The sequence below is a fragment of the Vigna radiata genome, chromosome 1, assembly GCF_000741045.1.
Source record: "Vigna radiata var. radiata cultivar VC1973A chromosome 1, Vradiata_ver6, whole genome shotgun sequence".
NCBI lineage: Eukaryota > Viridiplantae > Streptophyta > Magnoliopsida > Fabales > Fabaceae > Vigna > Vigna radiata.
Genome location: NC_028351.1, coordinates 29138739 through 29157626, shown reverse-complemented (window position 1 = coordinate 29157626; position 18888 = coordinate 29138739). Strand labels below are relative to the sequence as shown.

At 31.7% G+C, this 18888-nt stretch overlaps 1 protein-coding gene and 1 long non-coding RNA gene across 6 annotated transcripts; both read right to left on the bottom strand.

Annotated features, from left to right (window-relative positions):
- Positions 1–2230: 2230 nt before the first annotated feature.
- Positions 2231–5218, bottom strand: LOC106767777. Of its 5 annotated transcripts, XR_002668708.1 has the most exons (6): positions 4974–5204; positions 4303–4365; positions 3923–4030; positions 3598–3759; positions 2779–3002; positions 2231–2373 (listed from the first exon to the last, which is right to left on the bottom strand). It is a non-coding gene; the product is annotated as an uncharacterized LOC106767777 (long non-coding RNA). The 5 variants fall into 5 exon arrangements; XR_002668814.1 differs by lacking the exon at positions 2231–2373 and having other exon boundaries at positions 2775–3002; positions 3923–4111; positions 4303–4359; positions 4974–5218; XR_001376182.2 differs by lacking the exon at positions 2231–2373 and having other exon boundaries at positions 2775–3002; positions 3923–4111; positions 4974–5213.
- A 3115-nt stretch (positions 5219–8333) lies between these two features.
- On the bottom strand, positions 8334–11564 carry LOC106760997 (LRR receptor-like serine/threonine-protein kinase GSO1). Its single transcript, XM_014644465.1, has 2 exons — positions 11505–11564; positions 8334–11429 (listed from the first exon to the last, which is right to left on the bottom strand). Exons 1-2 carry the CDS (start codon positions 11562–11564, stop codon positions 8334–8336), a joined length of 3156 nt encoding a protein of 1051 aa, XP_014499951.1.
- Between the last annotated feature and the right edge of the window lie 7324 nt (positions 11565–18888).

The following is an 18888-nucleotide window of genomic DNA, read 5'->3' as shown; positions in this document are numbered from 1 at the left end:
ATCAACTGTATTACTTGTAACGATTTGGTATACTTGCCAAAAAGTTATCAAATAACTATTCTATTTAGTTTAATGGTTTTGAAATGATTACCATATACATTGTCCCAAATCCAACTTCTCCAAGCTTATTGTTAATTGAGAAGCCATTAGTTGCTTTGGTGATTGTAGCTTCATCAAAGAAAGGAAGCTCAAGCTCTTCCTCATCTTTTTTATTATGTACTATCAAGGAATTACTTAATTCACAAGCTGGAAAGATAATATTTCGTTAAATTCAAAATGAAGCACCCAATGATGTCCAACCATAACAGCAACCTCCAGAGCAGCAACCACCATGCTAGCAACCACTAGATCAACCAAAAGATGGAAATGATTATATGCATTATTAGGCATTTTATAGAACTTATTTCCACTACTGTTGAACTTATTTAGAACCAGAACCAGTTTATGAACTTACCTAATGTTTAATCTTGTACTTATATTGATGCAAACAATATTTATGTATTCATGTACAATGTTTCCTTTGTGGATTAAGTGTATGCGAAAAACTTATTGGTTTTATATGTCAATGTGCAATGTATTATGTCCAGGTCTGCTTATATGAATTGTGAATGTGTAATGTATAATGTCCAGGTCTGCTTGTTTGGATTGTGAGGAACTGCCATATGCAAGGTATTTATTTAGCTCTTCTAAAACCATTATATACGGATATATCTGTATATAAGTTATATACGGATATATCCATATATAACCTACGATGGTATTATATACGAATTTTTACTCGTATGTAATCCGTATATAACCGAGTATTATATACGGATTTTGGGCGTTATATACAGATTTTGACTGTATGTAATTTAATTTTTTCTTTTAGTGATGATAAATAAAGTAATCTTAGACAAAATATAACCATAATAAATAGAATAAGTCCGAACATAATATAATGATGATAAATATTTTAACAATAACAAGTATTTTTAGCTTTAATAAAATGAGCAGTTTTAGTTATAGATATATGATGAATGCTTTCATTTGTAAAGTATAATCTCTCTCTTGTCAGAATATAGTTGTGAACATTGTATGCGTACTACTATGAGGCGACATAAGATTTGGAGATGATCTTATTCCATTAATTTAACATTTTTCACAGCGCTAATTCTTTATTATGATTGAAGAAAGGCATAAAAGATAAATTTAGGTGGTGTAGTAGTTGGCACTTTCGGTGGAAATGTTTCCACTTTCAAACTTTTTCTTCTTTTTCCAATGATGCAAACTTGCATTGGCTCCATTAAAGTTTATTCCACACCACTCTCACAAGCTATGGGATAGTTTTATAAGAAAGCAAGCAAAATTAGTTACTCAACATTAGCAACGGCATCTAACTCCAATTAGAGTTGTAAGATTTTTAGTTGATCTCATAATATAGACTCTTATGTTTTGAATAAAATAATGTAATTGATTTATATAAAAAAAATTGAATTAAATTTTAAGTATTTTATAGATTTAACTATTTTTAATTAAATTTCAGTTCAAATATTTTGTTGCCACGAGTTTTCAAAACATTTTTTTATTTAAATAATAGATATTTAAATAACTTCCTGTTTAAGTTAATATGTTGACAAGACATTTTAGTTTGTCTTGAGCAGAATATAGAAATTTTGAAAGTTGATGTTTTTGGACAAGGGTTCGAATTGATTTTCAATTCACACTTAGTTAAAAATGATTTTAAAGTTGTGATTTAGGTTTGAATTGGTATAAATTTGTTATTCAATGAATACTAAGTGTGAACTTTGAATTTAAAGTACAATAAATAGAAATGAATAATTATTGTGATTTTTCAATTTAAAGTAGAATGAATAATATGAATAACTTAACATTTTGGATAAAAACGTACAAAGCATTTAAACGAAGATAATAATTAATAATTATACGTTTAAATCTGAGTTAGTGAAATATCTTAAATACTTCTGCATTTCATATTATGTTTATGATAAAACAAAATTTCTTCTTTCGAAAAAGAAATTATGTCGGTGTTACATGAATGTTATATGTTTTTCAATGTCATGTCACAACTATGAAAAGTGAAAAATAAAAATTTAAAAACAACTACTAAAAAAACAATTTTAGTAAGGGTTATTTTTAATGTTAACGGAAGTTTTAACTCCTGGAAAATACAATTTCCGGGGTTGCATAACCCCTGGAAGTGAAAATCACTGGAAAAAGTTTTGTCGGAATTAGTATTAAAAACCGCCGGGATTAAGAGGGATTTTCAACTGGTCAAATTCTTTTATGAGTCTTGCTGTTGGCTAGAAACTCTCTTTCAAGAACATTAAATACAAAAGCACTCTTTAAGTCTTGTAAATTTTCCTTCTCCCTCTGAAATAACAAACGAATTAAATAAGAGAGTGCAAAACTAGGTACACTGAATTAGAGTTTAGCCTTAGTAATATGCGCAATGAAGGATTTCATTATTTCCATCACATATTACTGAGGTAGCAAGGAGAAAAAATAATTATAATTGGCCTTTAAGATTTATAAAACTGAAAATCAGAAACCTAGTCTTCTAATTTCACTCCCTACCCAACAATCTCCCCGTAATCTTTCTTTTATTTTAATTTCTTTCCTCTCAATATTACTTGTATTATTGTTTTTCACTGGTAGTGTTAATTTTTTTTCTGTCATGCATGCTAAATTCAGAGAGAAACTCTGCAAGAAAGAGCAGCATAGTTGGAGGAGTACGACTTATGATGAATGCAACAGACATGGAACCACTAAGCTTACTTGAACTGATTAATGATATTGAACGCTTGGGACTGTTCTTCAGGTTCCAGGATTGGATAAACAAAGCTCTTCTCAGACTTGTTTCAATTGAAAACTTCAAACAACAAACTACAAAAAAGTCTTCATGAAACAACTCTTGTTTTTCGAATTCTCAGACGATAAGGCCTTCATGTCTCCCAAGGTACACAATTTCAACCTTCATCAAGGAATCCCTTTTTTGTCAGCTGCAAATAAACACAACAATCCATGAGTTATCAAATTTTCAAAATGGTTCAGACGTGACACTTTAAAAGTAGAATAAAACTTAAATTCTGATACGTGGTTCTTTCATGATTTAAACTCAATTTAATGAAATATATATCACATTAAATCATTTTAAAAAAGAAAAAACTCAACTTAATCTTTTTTTTTCAAAAATAAAAACTCAATTAGAATACAAAACTTATATAAAAAATAAAATAAATAAAAAACTTCTAAAGTTACTGTTTAGAACTAAAAGAATAAGTTGAATTAAGTAAAATATTCAGTTTGTGAAAAAAAGTGTATCTATTTAATTATCAAAATTCTGGAAAAAAGAAGTCATCTTTTCGTGGTTAGACTTTGTTTATAGAAGTATGTAAATTAAAAAGTATTAACAACAATAGTTTTTACACAGAACTTCTAAACTTTTAGTTAGAAAATAAAAAAGAATGCTGAACAGTAAGGCACATAAGCAGTGCTACGATACTGCTCACCAGAAAATCAAAAGAAAAATGCTAATTTGTTAAGGCTAATAGAGTGAGCTGCGGGAAGTTGAATGATTAAGATAGAAGATCATACAAGAAGAGAAATGTATGCGTCCAGCTTGTCTAAATTTTGATAAATTGAATTGATAGCATTTCTTGTTTCACAGTCTGTCCATTGAGATTCTTCCTGATTTATTTCTGGCACCTTCTCAAATAGCAGAGGGATTGAATAGGTCCAGTCAACTGAAGAATCACTCTGAATTCGCAAAAAAGTAAATTTTTTAACAATGTTAAGCTGCAAACATGCTCCAGTTTTGCTTTAAAAAATCACGGCACATAGTAAAAAGGGTTAAGAGTAATATACATAAATGAAAACAGAGGGAAAAGATGAAAAAATGAACAACTTTATCTATATATACCCCACGCACTACATGTAGATGCCCAATGAAAGCTTCTAACGTAGAAAACAAATCACCGAGTTCCATCAGCTGAAGTCTCCTCAATGAATCAAATAAAACTGAATCAGACTGTTACAGCATGAAATATAAAACCATGAATCAGGGGCCCGCAGGACGCAAACCAATTTAGTCTTTCGTGTAAGAACTCCCCTGCCATCCAATAGAACCCTTTATATTCTATGACTAGGCTTTTAGAAAACGGCCTTCTAATTCTAATACTTGTTTATTCATCACATTCAATTGAATCAACATGAGTGCATTATTTGGAACAACAACTCAATAAAATCTTAACCAAAATCCTATGATAAAAGAGCAATGTTGGAAAAACACAGAACAATTACCAATTCCTGTTGCAGCTGTCTCGTTTGTTTGACAGCTTCCTTCAGATTCTGTAAAGCCTGACTCTTCAAAAATAGAAATTTAATTTAATCGTGACTGACTAATCTAAAGAATAGAACTGAAAAAGTAGGGAAGGTTTAATTGTCTGCAATCAACTGCCACAATGTAGGAAATGACTGACATTGAGCAATTGACGTGCAATTATCCATTCTGTATCTCCAATTACAGAATACTATACTCAAGCAATTATCCATTCGTTTTGGTGATACACAGATGGAGTCAGAAATGACTCACAGTTAGTAAAAAATGACCTAGAACCATGTAACAAAAATGCCAGATCTCCAAATTAAAACATCAGACAACGCTTTGCTTCCTAACTATTTTTTTAGAAAAAAAAGTAATGTAACTCAAGCACACTTTTCAATCAGACAAGATTCCCTCCAACTGAACTGAAACACTATTTTCACCAAATGAAATAACGAAATGCAACATTCTCCCCTATTTTGAGAACAGTACGGTAAAAAAGGGAAAAAGAGTGTGGGAGTAGAAACCGATTGGAAAATAAATTAAAAAGAAGAGAAACATTTTTCTATGCATATCTTGGTGAGAGACGAAAGGTTTAATCGGGAAAATCCACGGATCCAGCACAAAAGTTGAAGTTGAAGACGAATACCTCACTCAGCCCAGGAAGAGGAAGAGTAACACGAAGCCAAGCTCAACCAACAATGAAGCTTGTGGTGCAGCGAGATGAAGATTGTGATTTGGGAGAAAATGAAGCCAGCAAAGAAACGAAGCTTCTGGTTTGGAAGAAATGAAGACAGCGGAGAGGGATTAGGGTTCGAGAAAAAATTTTTAGCAAACGCGGAGAGAAATAATTAGGGAATTATAGTAAGGGATTATCAGAAAATAATTTTAAAAATAAAAAAATTCAAACGTTAGGGACGATTCTTGTTTAAACAGTAGGGAATATTTAAAAATAAAAAATAAAATAACTTCGATCTTAGTCAGAAACCGCCAAAACTTTTCCGGGGTTTTAAAAAACCACCGGAAAATAACCTCTCCTAAAAAATATTTTTTTTGTAGTAAACCTTTTCAAATAAAGAAAATAAATATAACTAATTTCATATATTTTAAAAATATAATTACGTTAAATTTAGTTTCTTAGTATGTAAAAGAAATAGACAAAAAGAGTTAAGTTATATTTTTATAAGGAATTAAAAAAATTGGTTTCAATTTGAAATTTATAGTAAGTAAAAATTTTAATTTTAATATATATATATATATATATATATATATATATATATATATTAAATTAAGATTCATATTTTCAACAACAACAGAGAATTTACAATTTGAAATATACAATAACAAGGTTTGAATTTAAAATTTGAAATCGTAAAAAACTATAAAAAATGGAAGAAATCAGATTTAAGATGGGAATAAATCTAAAAGTGAAAGAGTACAAAATTATTATTTAATATTTAATAAGAATATAATAATTTGATAAAGTAATAATACTGATTTAATAATAATAATTGAATTATGATATAAATTTGTAAATAAATAATGAAGATATTGTTAATAAAATAAAAATAAACTAAATAATTAAATATTCAAAATAATATTTGTAAAGACCTAGGAAAAATGATATTTTAGAAGTTACAATAGTTTAAAAATAGTGAGATTCGGTTTCTTTGTAGGAGCTCTTGAAATTGGACCGATCAGTTTCTTTGTTTGAGTAAGATGAGTATCAATCCTTTTTCTTGGTATTTTCTTGTATCTGTTGCATATGAGCCCAACTCAGGTTGCATGTGTCTTTTGAGTCAACAAATTGAATCCTTGTTGTTCAGTGATTCTAACATTGTACCTGATTGTGTTTTTAATGTTCGTAGGAGCACATAAAGCTTCTGTGTGTTTGGAGTTGTTTTAAACTTTCTAGAACTATTTGGTTTTTTTGTTATGTAAGGAAAACTAAATACCTTATCTTTTACGCTTTAGATGTTATGAGAATATGAAATTGCATTCTTTGCTTGTTTACCTAGATAGGACCTACACACCAACACAAGACTTTCCGATTTATCAAAACTGGGCCTATGCACTAACGTAAGACTTCTTTGTGTCATTTGATATTGAGTAAAAAAAAAACACAAGATTCACATTCACCCATTGGAATGACTTATCAAACAACCCTTATGGAAAAGAACAATTCAACCAACTCATGTTCCACTTGACACATAATTAAACTAACTTTGCAAGAATAACATTATGGATCATGCATTTAATCATTACAACTCACCATTTAATTGTCCCTAATTCAACACACATCACATAGTACATATGCAAATAAACACCAAATATCTAACACCACCCTACATTCAAGAAACACCTAAAACATCTTATAGAACCTTCGTATAAAATACCACCCGAGCAATCATGAACAATTATTCTAAACTGGAAAACAATAACGATTTTAATAAGATCATAAGATAAAATACCCAATTTTATACTCACCTCGACCATTAATCATAAAAAAAAATAATAAAATACATTACTTAATATGGTTAACATGTCAAAACTCGTTGCGCATAACAAAAATATGTTGGAAGTATATAACATGAAAATTTACATAAGAATAATATCTAATTAATAAACTTGATTACATTTAATATATATATATATATATATATATATATATAATAATAATAATAATAATAATAATAATAATAATAATAATAAAATGGTTGACTAGACGCTCACAGCACCATGTACTATAGTGAAATTCAAAGGAATAAGAATAAATAAAAAAAACAAAGATTATCACTGTCTTCACAATATAACTAATTATGCAACTTTTAAATATCATTCTTTTTGCACACGTAAGACTATAATATAATTGAAATATGCGTAAAAAAAAAAATTCTAGGTAAAGCATGCCATCATTCTTCAGTATGTGCATCATGTTAAACATCTCTGGTTGTGATCTAATATAAAGGAAGCAACACGGCCGGCACACAGCATGGTAATTTTAAATGTCATCTCTGTACCATGTATAATTTATGTATCATGAGACAGTCCGTAACATCATGATAACTACAAAACACACGATTTAAATCTTTAATAATCTCAAACATAGGACTAACAACATCACAGTAATGCCCCTAAATATTCCTATGTAGCATAACCAAGATACATACCCAATACCTCGTGAAACCTTATATATTAACTTGGTGTCACTTCGATTATCAATTAATTTAAAGAATACACATACTGTACCGCAAGGCATATCAATTTTAAAAATGGAAAAATTGCAACACAAAAAATAAAGTTACGTGATCGTAACAAATGTACCAATGTAAATCCCAGGAGTACACTATGAAGTATGAACCATAAAACTTCATTCATTATTGCAACCAAACTATTTTTGTTTCCACCAATGCTCACACTTAAGAATGTGAGTAGTCAATTTGAAGATGGAATCATTATTTAAGATGATTGCAAAACGTTCACATTATAAAAAAAAAAAAAAAAAATTACGCTTGCATTACACAATAGAAGACAATGAAATAAACAAGTTTGTTCAACCTCAATACCTACTCCAGTAATCCATGCATCTTTCATTATCTTCCATAAAATGCAAATTCTGTTACATAATTCACAATACATGCATTAGTCCTGATGAAGAAAAATATGAGACTTAATTAAGAGGTTTAAACATCATAGAAGTTGTCCTAAAACAAGAAAACTTATCCAAACAGAACACGCCATCTATAATTTATTTATTGCAAGTAAAATGATTACGGAACTGTTTTGTAAAGGCATTAACTAATTAGAGAAAATAGAATTGGACAAATTCAATGTTTAAATTTTAAATTAATGAAGACTGATAGTGTGGTAGACATACAAATAAAGATATATAATGATTAGTATCTATATAAACAATCCTATTATATTTAAAAAAACTACATTCTATGTAAACAGAAAAATAGTCAGCAAAACAAGTTGAGAGAAAGAATTGAATGGAATAACGTACCTACTATCCTTTGAGCCACCTATGACACTTGGTAACGTTCAATTCAGCCATTACAAGTACATAGTCTAAGAGTCTGTTCAAAAATCTTATGTAAGCAATTCTCCACGGTTCCCAAAGTAGCATTGATCCTAATAAGCCCCAAAAGCCTGCAAAGAAACCTAGCCCCAAGCTCATGTATAATGCTCCATAGAAATTTGAATTCTCTTCTTCTCCATCGATTGCTGGTTGTTCAGTTTCTTGTATTGTCTCTTCTCCTAGACAACTTTTGTTGAGTTGCTCTCCACAAAGATTAATATTTCCTTCAAAACAAGAGGCATCAAAGGTTTCAAAATGTCTTCCCCTTGGGATTCTTCCACTCAGATTGTTGTTTGATAGGTCTAGCACTCCAAGATTGTCAATGTTGGGAAGAGTAGAAGGAATATTGCCAGAGAAATTATTTCTTGATAAGTCTAGGAATTCCAGCGAACTTAAATTCCCAATTTCAGAAGGAATCTCTCCGTAAAAGTTGTTTCTTGATAAATTCAGAGAAACCAATCCAAGTAAATATCCAATCTCTGTGGGTACTTCACCTGTTAAACTGTTACTCGAGAGGTCAATGCTCCTAAGAAGATTCTCGGGATTCCAAAACTCATGATCCTGACCTTTCCACGCCAATAATAAGTAAGAGTCATAAATATTGAAATAAGTTACCTGAGTTGAAATTTTTCGTATCCTTACAATTTCCCTTGGAATTACGGTCCTTTTCAACATCGTGGTAAAATTTCTTAAACACGTTGGTATTTCACCTGACAAGTTATTCTTTGAGAGGTCAAAGACTTGAATTTGACTCAAATAGCAGAGTTGTACAGGAACACTTCCAAAGAAGTTATTTACTCGCAAGCTCAAGATTTTCAATTGTTGCATATTTTCCCCGATCCAAGAAGGTACTGGACCAGACAACAAATTCTTACTCACGTCTAATAAAGCTAAGTTTGAACATTTCTTCAATGTGAGTGGCAGTTCTCCATTAAAATTGTTGTTTCGTAGGACCAGAGCCTCCAACTGAACAAGAGTACCCATGGACTGTGGAATCTTTCCAGATAATTTATTATTTCTTAGATCAAGAAATTCTAATGAACTTAGATGTTCCCAACACTCAGGTAGTTGTCCTCCTATTTGATTATTTGACAGATCCAAAGTATGCATATTTTTTGTCACTCTATTTCCACACAATAATGTATTTAAATCTGAAAAATTATTGCCTGACAGATCCAACGTGCCAGCGTGTGACAAAAATGTAGGAATTACACCTTCAAGTTTATTTGAATGTAGAGATATTGCAGTTGGAATCGAACGTTCATCCCACAGAACCTTCATCGTTAAATTTGGAATCGAACCTTTGAGACCGTTGTAAGACATATTCATTCCTCTTATAAACTCTAAGTTGTTCCAAAACCAATCTGGTACAAAGTCATCGATTCCCGCATCAGAAATATCAAGGAAGCTTAGCTGACTTTGAGTCTGGAGCCAACTTGGGAAGTTAGGACCCAACTTGCAAGAAGCTAGGCCCAATGAAAGTAATTGGAAGGGTGGAGTCCAAGTGGTAGCAAAATTCAGAGACAATGAGTTGTCTGATAAATCTAGCTCTATCAAGTGGGAAATATTTCTGAGATGCAGTTCATTGATATCACCCTCCAAGTAATTCTCCTCAAGATAAAGAGACTGCAACTGATAAAGAAACCTAAGGGAAGCTGGAATCTCGCCTCTTAGTTTGTTATAGCCAAGTTTAAGAGATTTGAGAGAGTTCATAACTTTTCCGAATCCATTTGGAATGGGACCTTCTAACAAGTTATTCTCTAGGGAAAGTCTTTGAAGGTTGGCAGTAAAGTTGCAAACCCAGTGAAAAACAACCAGTGACTTCAACAGATTGTTTGAGAGATCAAGGGTGACAAGAGAAAGAGAATTTTTAGTGTAAGAAGATGACACAACAAAGCTTTTATCAGTAAGGCCGCAATCAAACAGGGTAAGCTCTTGTAGTTTGGTGCTGAAGTTGAGATGTTCTTGAAATATTGATGTCTGAGTCAGATTATTAACAGAGAGATCAAGTATCACAAGAGAATGAAAGTTTAGATAGTGAGGAGTCGACAGAACAATGTTATTACGAGAAAGATAAAGCTCTTGGAGATTAGGACTATAGTTGGACAACAATTGAAATGTTAATGACGTCAACTTATTATTAGAGAGAGAAAGGATGGAAAGGGAAGTGGAAATGTTGGAATGAGAAGGAAACAAAAGTGAAATATCAGCATCTGAAAGTGCACAATTGTCTAGACTTAACTCTCTTAAGTTTGGAAGATGCTCACTGATATTAGAGATGCCAAGATAAGGAAAGGAATTGAGACTAAGAGTTGTTAATGAAGAGAGGGAAGATAATAACCAATTTTCATCTTTTATTTTAAGACCAGATCTTCCATCAAGTCTAAGAGAATGCAAGAGAGGAAGATTTCCGACCTGAAACGGGAGTGCTCCGGAAAGCGAATTTCCTGACAGATCAAGATACCGCAAATGTGACAGACTTCCAAATTGAGAAGGAATTACACCAGAAAGTGAATTGTATGAAAGACCAAGATATCTCAAATGTGACAGACTTCCAAGTTGAGAAGGAATTGCACCAGAAAGTAAATTGTATGAAAGATCGAGATATCTCAAATGTGACAGACTTCCAAGTTGAGAAGGAATTGCACCAGAAAGTNAATTGTACGAAAGACCAAGATATCTCAAATGTGACAGATTTCCAAGTTGAGAAGGAATCTCTCCATTGATGCGAAAATTGAGAGTTAGATCAAGATATCTCAGACTTGAAAGATTCCCTACTTGAGAAGGAACTTCTCCGTCAAGATCAGTTGTTTTCAGATCAAGATACTCTGATTTTGAGAGATTTCCCAGTTCATAGGGAATGGTTCCTGAGAAACTTGTTTGTGACAGATTGAGATATCTTAAAGCTTTGAAAGGAGCCGATGGATGGTGGAATTTGATCGCCAAGGGAAGAAAGATGATTAGAGCTGAGATCCAAATATTCCAATTTATGCAAGCCAACCAATGAAGCGATATTAATTGAACCTGACAAATAATGCGATTCCGAACCACGAAGATCGACCATTTCTACGTTACCAGTTTCATTGTTGCATTCAATACCTTTTCATCTGCAACAATCTGTGTGATTTTGGTCGTCCCTCCACGTGGACAGCACGCCATAGTAATCTCGGACACTTTGCTTGAAATTGAGTAGTGCTTGTTTTTTTCTCTCTATGCATTTAACTTGTGAACTCTGTGATAGCGAGTTGAATCCATGAACTGATAGTTTGGTATGCAGAATGCACACAAACACTGCAAACAATATTTTGAGAAAGTAACTGCTCATTCCTGACATGAAATTTCTGCTATGCTCTAAACCTTGGTATGAATAAAAGATGAAACAACAGCATTAAAGTTATTATTTGCTCAGCAACAGGAAGTAAGTATGGCATTAATTTCTACGGCTGTCTTTTTCTACTATTCCAAGTCGAAGTCATGCAAGGAAAAAAGTTTCGAAGTAAAATTTTCTAAATAAAAGGAAAATCGAAGGAAACTCCTCAACAAAATGAGACAACAGAAAAGTAGTTGGGGCTTAATTTCTACACCGTGTCTTTGTTGACTATTCCAAGTCAAGCAAGGAAGTAGAATTTTCTAAATGAAAGGAAAATCGAAGGAAGCTCCTCAGGCCAACAAAATGAGACAACAGGAATACATACGAAAATTACATTAACCTTTTTAGTATGTATTTTCTTTTTACTTTTTTTTTTACAATCCACGTAAGAGAGAGTTAGATGTTCAAAACTTTTCAATTACAATGACTTCAATGTATCATATATTTCAACTGAATTATGAGATACATGAGAAGAAAGGTATTTGATTTGAAAAATTCTGTGTTTCACCTTACACTTCCAATATTTCAATATCTCAGCACTTTCCAAAATTACAATTTTATCCTTCTAAGATTACACCTCCAACATTTCATCCACACTTTTACTTTTTTTTGAAAAATTTCTTTTTTCACTTTAATAAATATTTTTTTTAACTTTTTCATTTTTTATTAAAAGAACAATACACCTCTTTAACCCTGTTTTCCTCTAACAAATTTTTAAAACTTTGTTTCTTGTTTATAATTTAATAAGTATTCAATTTAATTTAAAAATCTAATATAATTTAGCACTTTTTCATATTTTAATAATTATTGAAATATAATTTGTATTATTATAATAATTATATTAAAAAATTAAAATTAAAATAATTAAAATAAAAGTAATAAAAATAAAAAAGCAAAAATAATAATAATAAATCTGATTTAATATATATAAAAACATTAAATTATATTAAAATATTAAATTAAATTAAGTTATTATTAAATTTTAAATAGAAAATAAAATTGTAAAAAAAATAATCATCGCATATAGGTATCTTATCAGATTTCCAATCCGAAAAAAATGTTTTTAAAAATTTGTTTTTTATTTATAATTTATTAACCATTTAATTTAATTTAAAAATTTAATATTCTTTAATATATTTTATATTTAAATAACTATTAAGATATAATTTATATTATTATAATAATATTATTAAAAAAATTAAAATTAAAGTAATAGTAATAAGAAATCTAAAAATTTCCAAATCTTATTTCATTAATTTTATAATATAATTTAATATATTTATATATATTAAATCAGATTTTATATTATTTTTTTCTTTATTTTTATTATTATTATTATTTTAATTTTAATTATTTTAATTTGAACTTTTTAATATAACTATTACAATAATACAAAGTTTAAAATAAATTAAATTACATATTTATTAAATTATATATAGGAAACAAAGTTTTAAAATTTTTTATTAAAAGAGCGTAGAGTTAAAAGAATGGAAGGTCACTCTAATAAAAGAGAAAAAGTTAAAAAAAAATTTACCAAAATTAAGAAAAGATTTTTTAAAATGTTAAAAGTGTTGAGTAAAGTGTTGGAGGTGGAGAGTGAAATACCCTTGAAAAATAATAGGTCTACTTGAATTTTATTTTTTAGGGAAATTATATGCTCGTTTGCGGTCAACAACATTTAAGATTGGCACCTATAATCTTTTTAATTGCAGGATTTTTTAATCGCCACCTATATACACTTAACGACGAAGAATCTGTCTGTAAATCAGTCGAAAATGCATATATCACTTACTAATAGAAAAATATGTTGATAAATTTGCAGTAATGCGTATATCACTTACCAACGAAAAAATTCATGGGTAATAGAACTATAAAATAAACAAGAATTTTTCCGTCCATTTTTCACTTACCGATGACATTTTTTGACGGACTATCCATCGGTAAATGAAATACGCATTACCGATAGATTTTTCTATCGGTAAATCTGTCGTTAATGGAACGGTAAAATCAGCGGGAATTTTTCTATTCATTTTACAATTATGAACGACATTTTTTGACAAACTAATTTGTCGATAAATCAAATACACATTACCGATGAAAAAATCTTTCGGTAAATTCGTCAGCAAACCATTTTTTCTTGTTTTTCACGAACTACTCAGTATTTTACTATCTCACGCGAGTAGAATGAGGCAAACCCCCTATTTCCCCTTCTCCCTCTTCTTCTTGCTCTTTCTGTTCTTCTTCTTTCTCTTTCCTTTCCTCTTAAGCTATAAGTCATTACTAGACATCAATATAAGTGCCCAATGATACAAACCAATCATAGCTATCAGCAACCACCTCCAAGAAAAGCCACCATAAGAAACTTGCAACAACAACCAACAAATCCCTTTTGCAGCATTAAGCACGACCAACACCCATCTCATGTCTTCTCTAAACATTGCGTCATCCTCGTAGCAGTGTGAATCGTACTACTAAAAGCTTCCATGGAAACCTGCAACAAACGAAGATGCTTTGCATCCTTCGTTGCAAACGGAAAAAACAACAACAGTGACATATGGTAGGACTTGATCTTCCCTTTTAGGTGCTTGTTGTGTTAAAAATAGAGAAAAAAAAGAAGGAGAGCGATATTTTACCAACGAATTTAAGGACAGATTTTTCCATCCATAATTACTGACAGATTTTTTATCGATAATTACCGACAAATTTTTTGATGAGATTGTTGTCAACACAATATCTATATAAATTTCGTTTTTAATGATGACAACACATTTTTAATAACACATGCATTATTTGTGTTACATGTTCTGTTGCTTATTGTTTGATATCTTGTTGAACATGTTTTTGTGTGTATAATGATGTGTGAATGCATATTTACTGAGCTTGTGTATGTTACATCATATCTGGTTGCATTACACATGTTTTGGAAGATGAAAACCACATGCACTTTTATGAACTTACATTGCGTGTTAGAAACTGCAAGCTGTAAGTCGACTTCATTATGGGGAAGTCGAATGAAGCTAAAGTCTATGCACAGATTTAAACAAACATTGCTATGTGAGATTTTGCATTGAAAAGAATTTCAAAGTGTTATGTCTTGTGGTAGTCGACTATATGCGCCACGCATTCAACTACATTAGTTGTTTCTTTTGAAATTCTGTTATGCTCATGCATAGTAACGACTACATTTTTAAAAGTTAGTTGAACATTGAATGAGAGTCAACTGTATTAAATGTGGAATTAATTAGTTTGACTTGAATGCTATTGCATTGAGTGATCTGTTATAACTGTCATAACTCAGTCGACTGTATTAGTAGCATATTCGGCTGCAAGAGCCTCAGATTTATAAAAATCTATAAATTGACGAACCTTAGCTGATTCAAAGAACTTTTGGAAATATAACAATTTCATATTTTGTTTCAGATTGATTCTTCGAAGTTCAGAAGCTCCAAGAACTCATCAAGAAGACCGTGGTGATCTATCATTGAAGAATTTCTAGAGGAGACTTGTGCTGCACGCATCGCTTGATCATTATCTCCGCATTGAGGCGTTTTCTTGGTTGATCAAGAACTTGTTTGGCATCCGTGGTGATTGTTGTTATTGCTGGACCTGTTGTGATTACGAGGGTTGGACTCGTGGAGTCTGGTACACTTTGAGGATTGTTCAAAGTGGGTTGCAGATTGTAGGAGAGTGGACATCTTGCTGCAAGTCTTGTTGTGTGTTTTGGCTATATTTTGGTTAGAGGGTTAGAGAGGAGATTTATATTTTTGACGTAGAGGTCTTCTATAAATTCCTTGTTGTAAAAACCTTAACCATTATAGTGCAATTGTTTCCTGGTATAAGAAGGACACTGGATGTAGGCATTGAGGCTGAACCAGTATAAAAACATGTGTTTGAATTCGCTATCCTTATACTTTTACTTTCAGTCGACTCCATTATCTACGTAGTCTACTTTACTTTTCCGCTGCAAACGAATTTCTATAACTTGCAATTCAAGAACGTTTGTAAAGTTTTCTACTTTAACTTGAAAATTGTGAAAAAACTCTGATTTTGGAAACACACCAATTCACCCCCCTCTTGGTGTTAAAACGAAGCCTGCCTGTTTCCCAACAATTGGTATCAGAGTTGGTTTTCATAAGATCTTTGAAAAACTAGTCGACTCTGTTTTTCTTTGAATCGACTATAAACTTGGGGATGACTTCTAGTTTTCAAACTTTTGGTGAAGGTGTTTCAACAAATAGACCACCTCTGTTTGCTAGTGAAAATTATCCTTTTTGGGAAATTAGAATGCAAATCTTTCTTGAATCACAGGATAGAGGAATTTGGGATGCAACTTTAAATGGTCCTTATGTGCCTACTAAAACTGTTGATGATAAAACTGTTGCAAAACCTTTTACAGATTGTTCACCTAAGAAAATAGAAAAGCACAGTATGATATTAAAGCCAGAAACATTATTGCCTCCGCACTAACTGTTGATGAATTTTTCAGGATATCTCAATGCAAATTTGCAAAGGAAATGTGGGATGTCTTGGAAGTCACACATGAAGGCACTGATGAAGTCAAGAGAGCAAGGAAGAATTCTCTAATTCAAGAGTATGAGCTTTTTCGGATGAAGGCTAGAGAGACTATCTATGAAGTCCAGAAAAGGTTCACACATATAGGAAGCATGCGATTTTCCGGCGGCCTTCTACCCACGACCTTGGAGCCGTCGGTAATGCCATGGTGAATTAAATTACCCACAGCTTATAGGCCTTCGGTAATGTCTTCGAAGAATTTTAAGTTGTTCCCTCTCTGTAGTTCATTTTCCCACCAGCCCTAGCTTCATCCTATTCTTCGTCGCCCAAAACCTTTCCCTCCAACCCTTCGCCTTTGCTCCTCCAACGATACCAAAACCCAAATTTCAAAAATTTCCCTTTGCTCCTCTGTCCATATTTCAAAAATTTCAGAATGTGGAGGTCCGTTTTTGGTAGCCTTAAGGCATTCTCCCGCGTAGCTGTGGTTGTTGGTTACATGGTGTTTTCCGGCAGGGTGGTGGGTCGTGGTAGTTGGCGTTTGTGGCAATGGTGGTGGGTCATCGTGGTCATGGTCTGCAGAGGTTGGCATCATCGTGCATTTTGCTTTCGAGGTAAGTTTTTTTTCAAAACTGAATTTTTCTGGAGAAGAAATTGTACTTGAATGATGCTTGCTTTTTTTTTTTTCGTTTTCATGTTGTTTTGTCTCTGTCATTGTGTGTGTGGTAGAAATTGTGTTCTTTTTGTGTGGCCTTAGGATTAGGGTTTCTGAACTGCTTTCTTCTTTAGACACNACTAGTGTTACTTGAATGTTTCTTGGATGCTTAACTGGAGCATTTCAGCCCCTGTTCTGGACATGAGCTATTTGCTCTCTGTACGAAACACACTAAGTTTTCTTATAGCTTGATTTTTAAGCTATTTGCATAGTAAAGTATAAAATAAATACAGCCTTTGAGGACAAATCTGTTCGTGTTCTCACTTGTCATCAACAATGCCAGAATAACTGACCACGACAACCTTATTGCTCTTTTCTGTCTTGCACCTGGTCCCCTTTTTCCAGTGGTAAAAGAGATAACATCCACAACCTACACAAATACCAATCAGTTTGGCTAAAATCATAATGCATCATGTAAGCTCATCATCACTCATTAACTCGTAACCAAAATTTTGGGTCATCAAATTGTGATTCATTCATTGCATGTTGTACCTTATACTATGAGTAAAAAGACACTCTCGATAACATATAAACTACCAGAAATAAGTTGAGAATCAAGAAACATTAGTTTTTTTATCATAAGCTAGAATCACATAATCATTTAAACTATAAGAATATAACATTAGACAATTCCTTTTCCACTGGAAGAGTTTAATATCTTATAGTGGCCAAATAATAGTAGCATTTTCCATCTATAAAGATTTCTATCAAACAGACAAAAGTAACATTAACTTTTAACATATGTTTTCAACTTGAAAGATACATGTATTTAGAGGCAACAACAAAGAAGAGGTGAAGAAAATTTATGGTTACTAACAAGGATTTGGCAGCCTAGATTTCATCAAGTTCAACAGAAAATGCAATTTTCATCATCATTGGAACAAATGACCCACCGGAGTATGTAGTGTCTTCAATTATCATATAAAATCATTAGGCATTATTCACCCTTTTACTCTTTTGGGTCTACTTGGCTAGTAGCTAACTTTATTAATGCAATGTCTAGAGCAAAGGGATATAATGAAGAGCTTACGACACTTTGTCTACAACATCAAATATTAGAAGTCTGTCCACTCCAGCAGCTCTCCACTTATGTTTTTCGAAGGATATTTCTTGCTCTGACTCTGACCCAGTTGCAGTTAGAACAAACTGAAATATACAATGTGTGTTTATAGTTCAATATATAATTTATTCATGATATTTTAATTTTGAATATCAAAAGGAAATGAAAAATACATAAAAAGATGCAGGAGACAAAAAACTGGAAGGAAAATAAACAACATAGTCACCATACCAGTGGGAAAGTATAGCCATAATCCCATAACTAACAAGGGGAGAGAAAAAGAATATGGCCAAAACACATGGGCTCCCTGTGAGGACATAAGTTACATATTAATCTCAAATATCATGCAAAACATAGGTAAATTATTGGACAAAAAAAGTGTTTCCAATGTAGTTTATCATTCTTCAAGATGATAAAATTAAGAATGAATTTTAAACTTCATCATCTAAGGAGACAATTTCAAAACGAGTTATATGGATTCTGCTAACTATCTTCCCACTCCACAATGTTGAAATTCTCCAAACCTCATCCATATTCCCTTAGTCATCATTCTTCCACCTACAACCTATAACTTTGTCACTTACACGTAGGGCTGGGCAAAAATAACTGATCTGTACTGTATTGCAGTTAACTGTACTATATTGTACTAAAAATAACTGATCCATTTCTAGTAACAGTTCAGTATACTATCTTATGGTTCAGTTTTTAAAAACTGAACTGATAACAGTTACAGTTCAGTTAACTGTGAAAACTGTATCTACTCTTACATCTTCTCTAATTTCAGTTCAATTGTTTCATCTTGTCAAAAAAACTTTATTTAATAATAAAA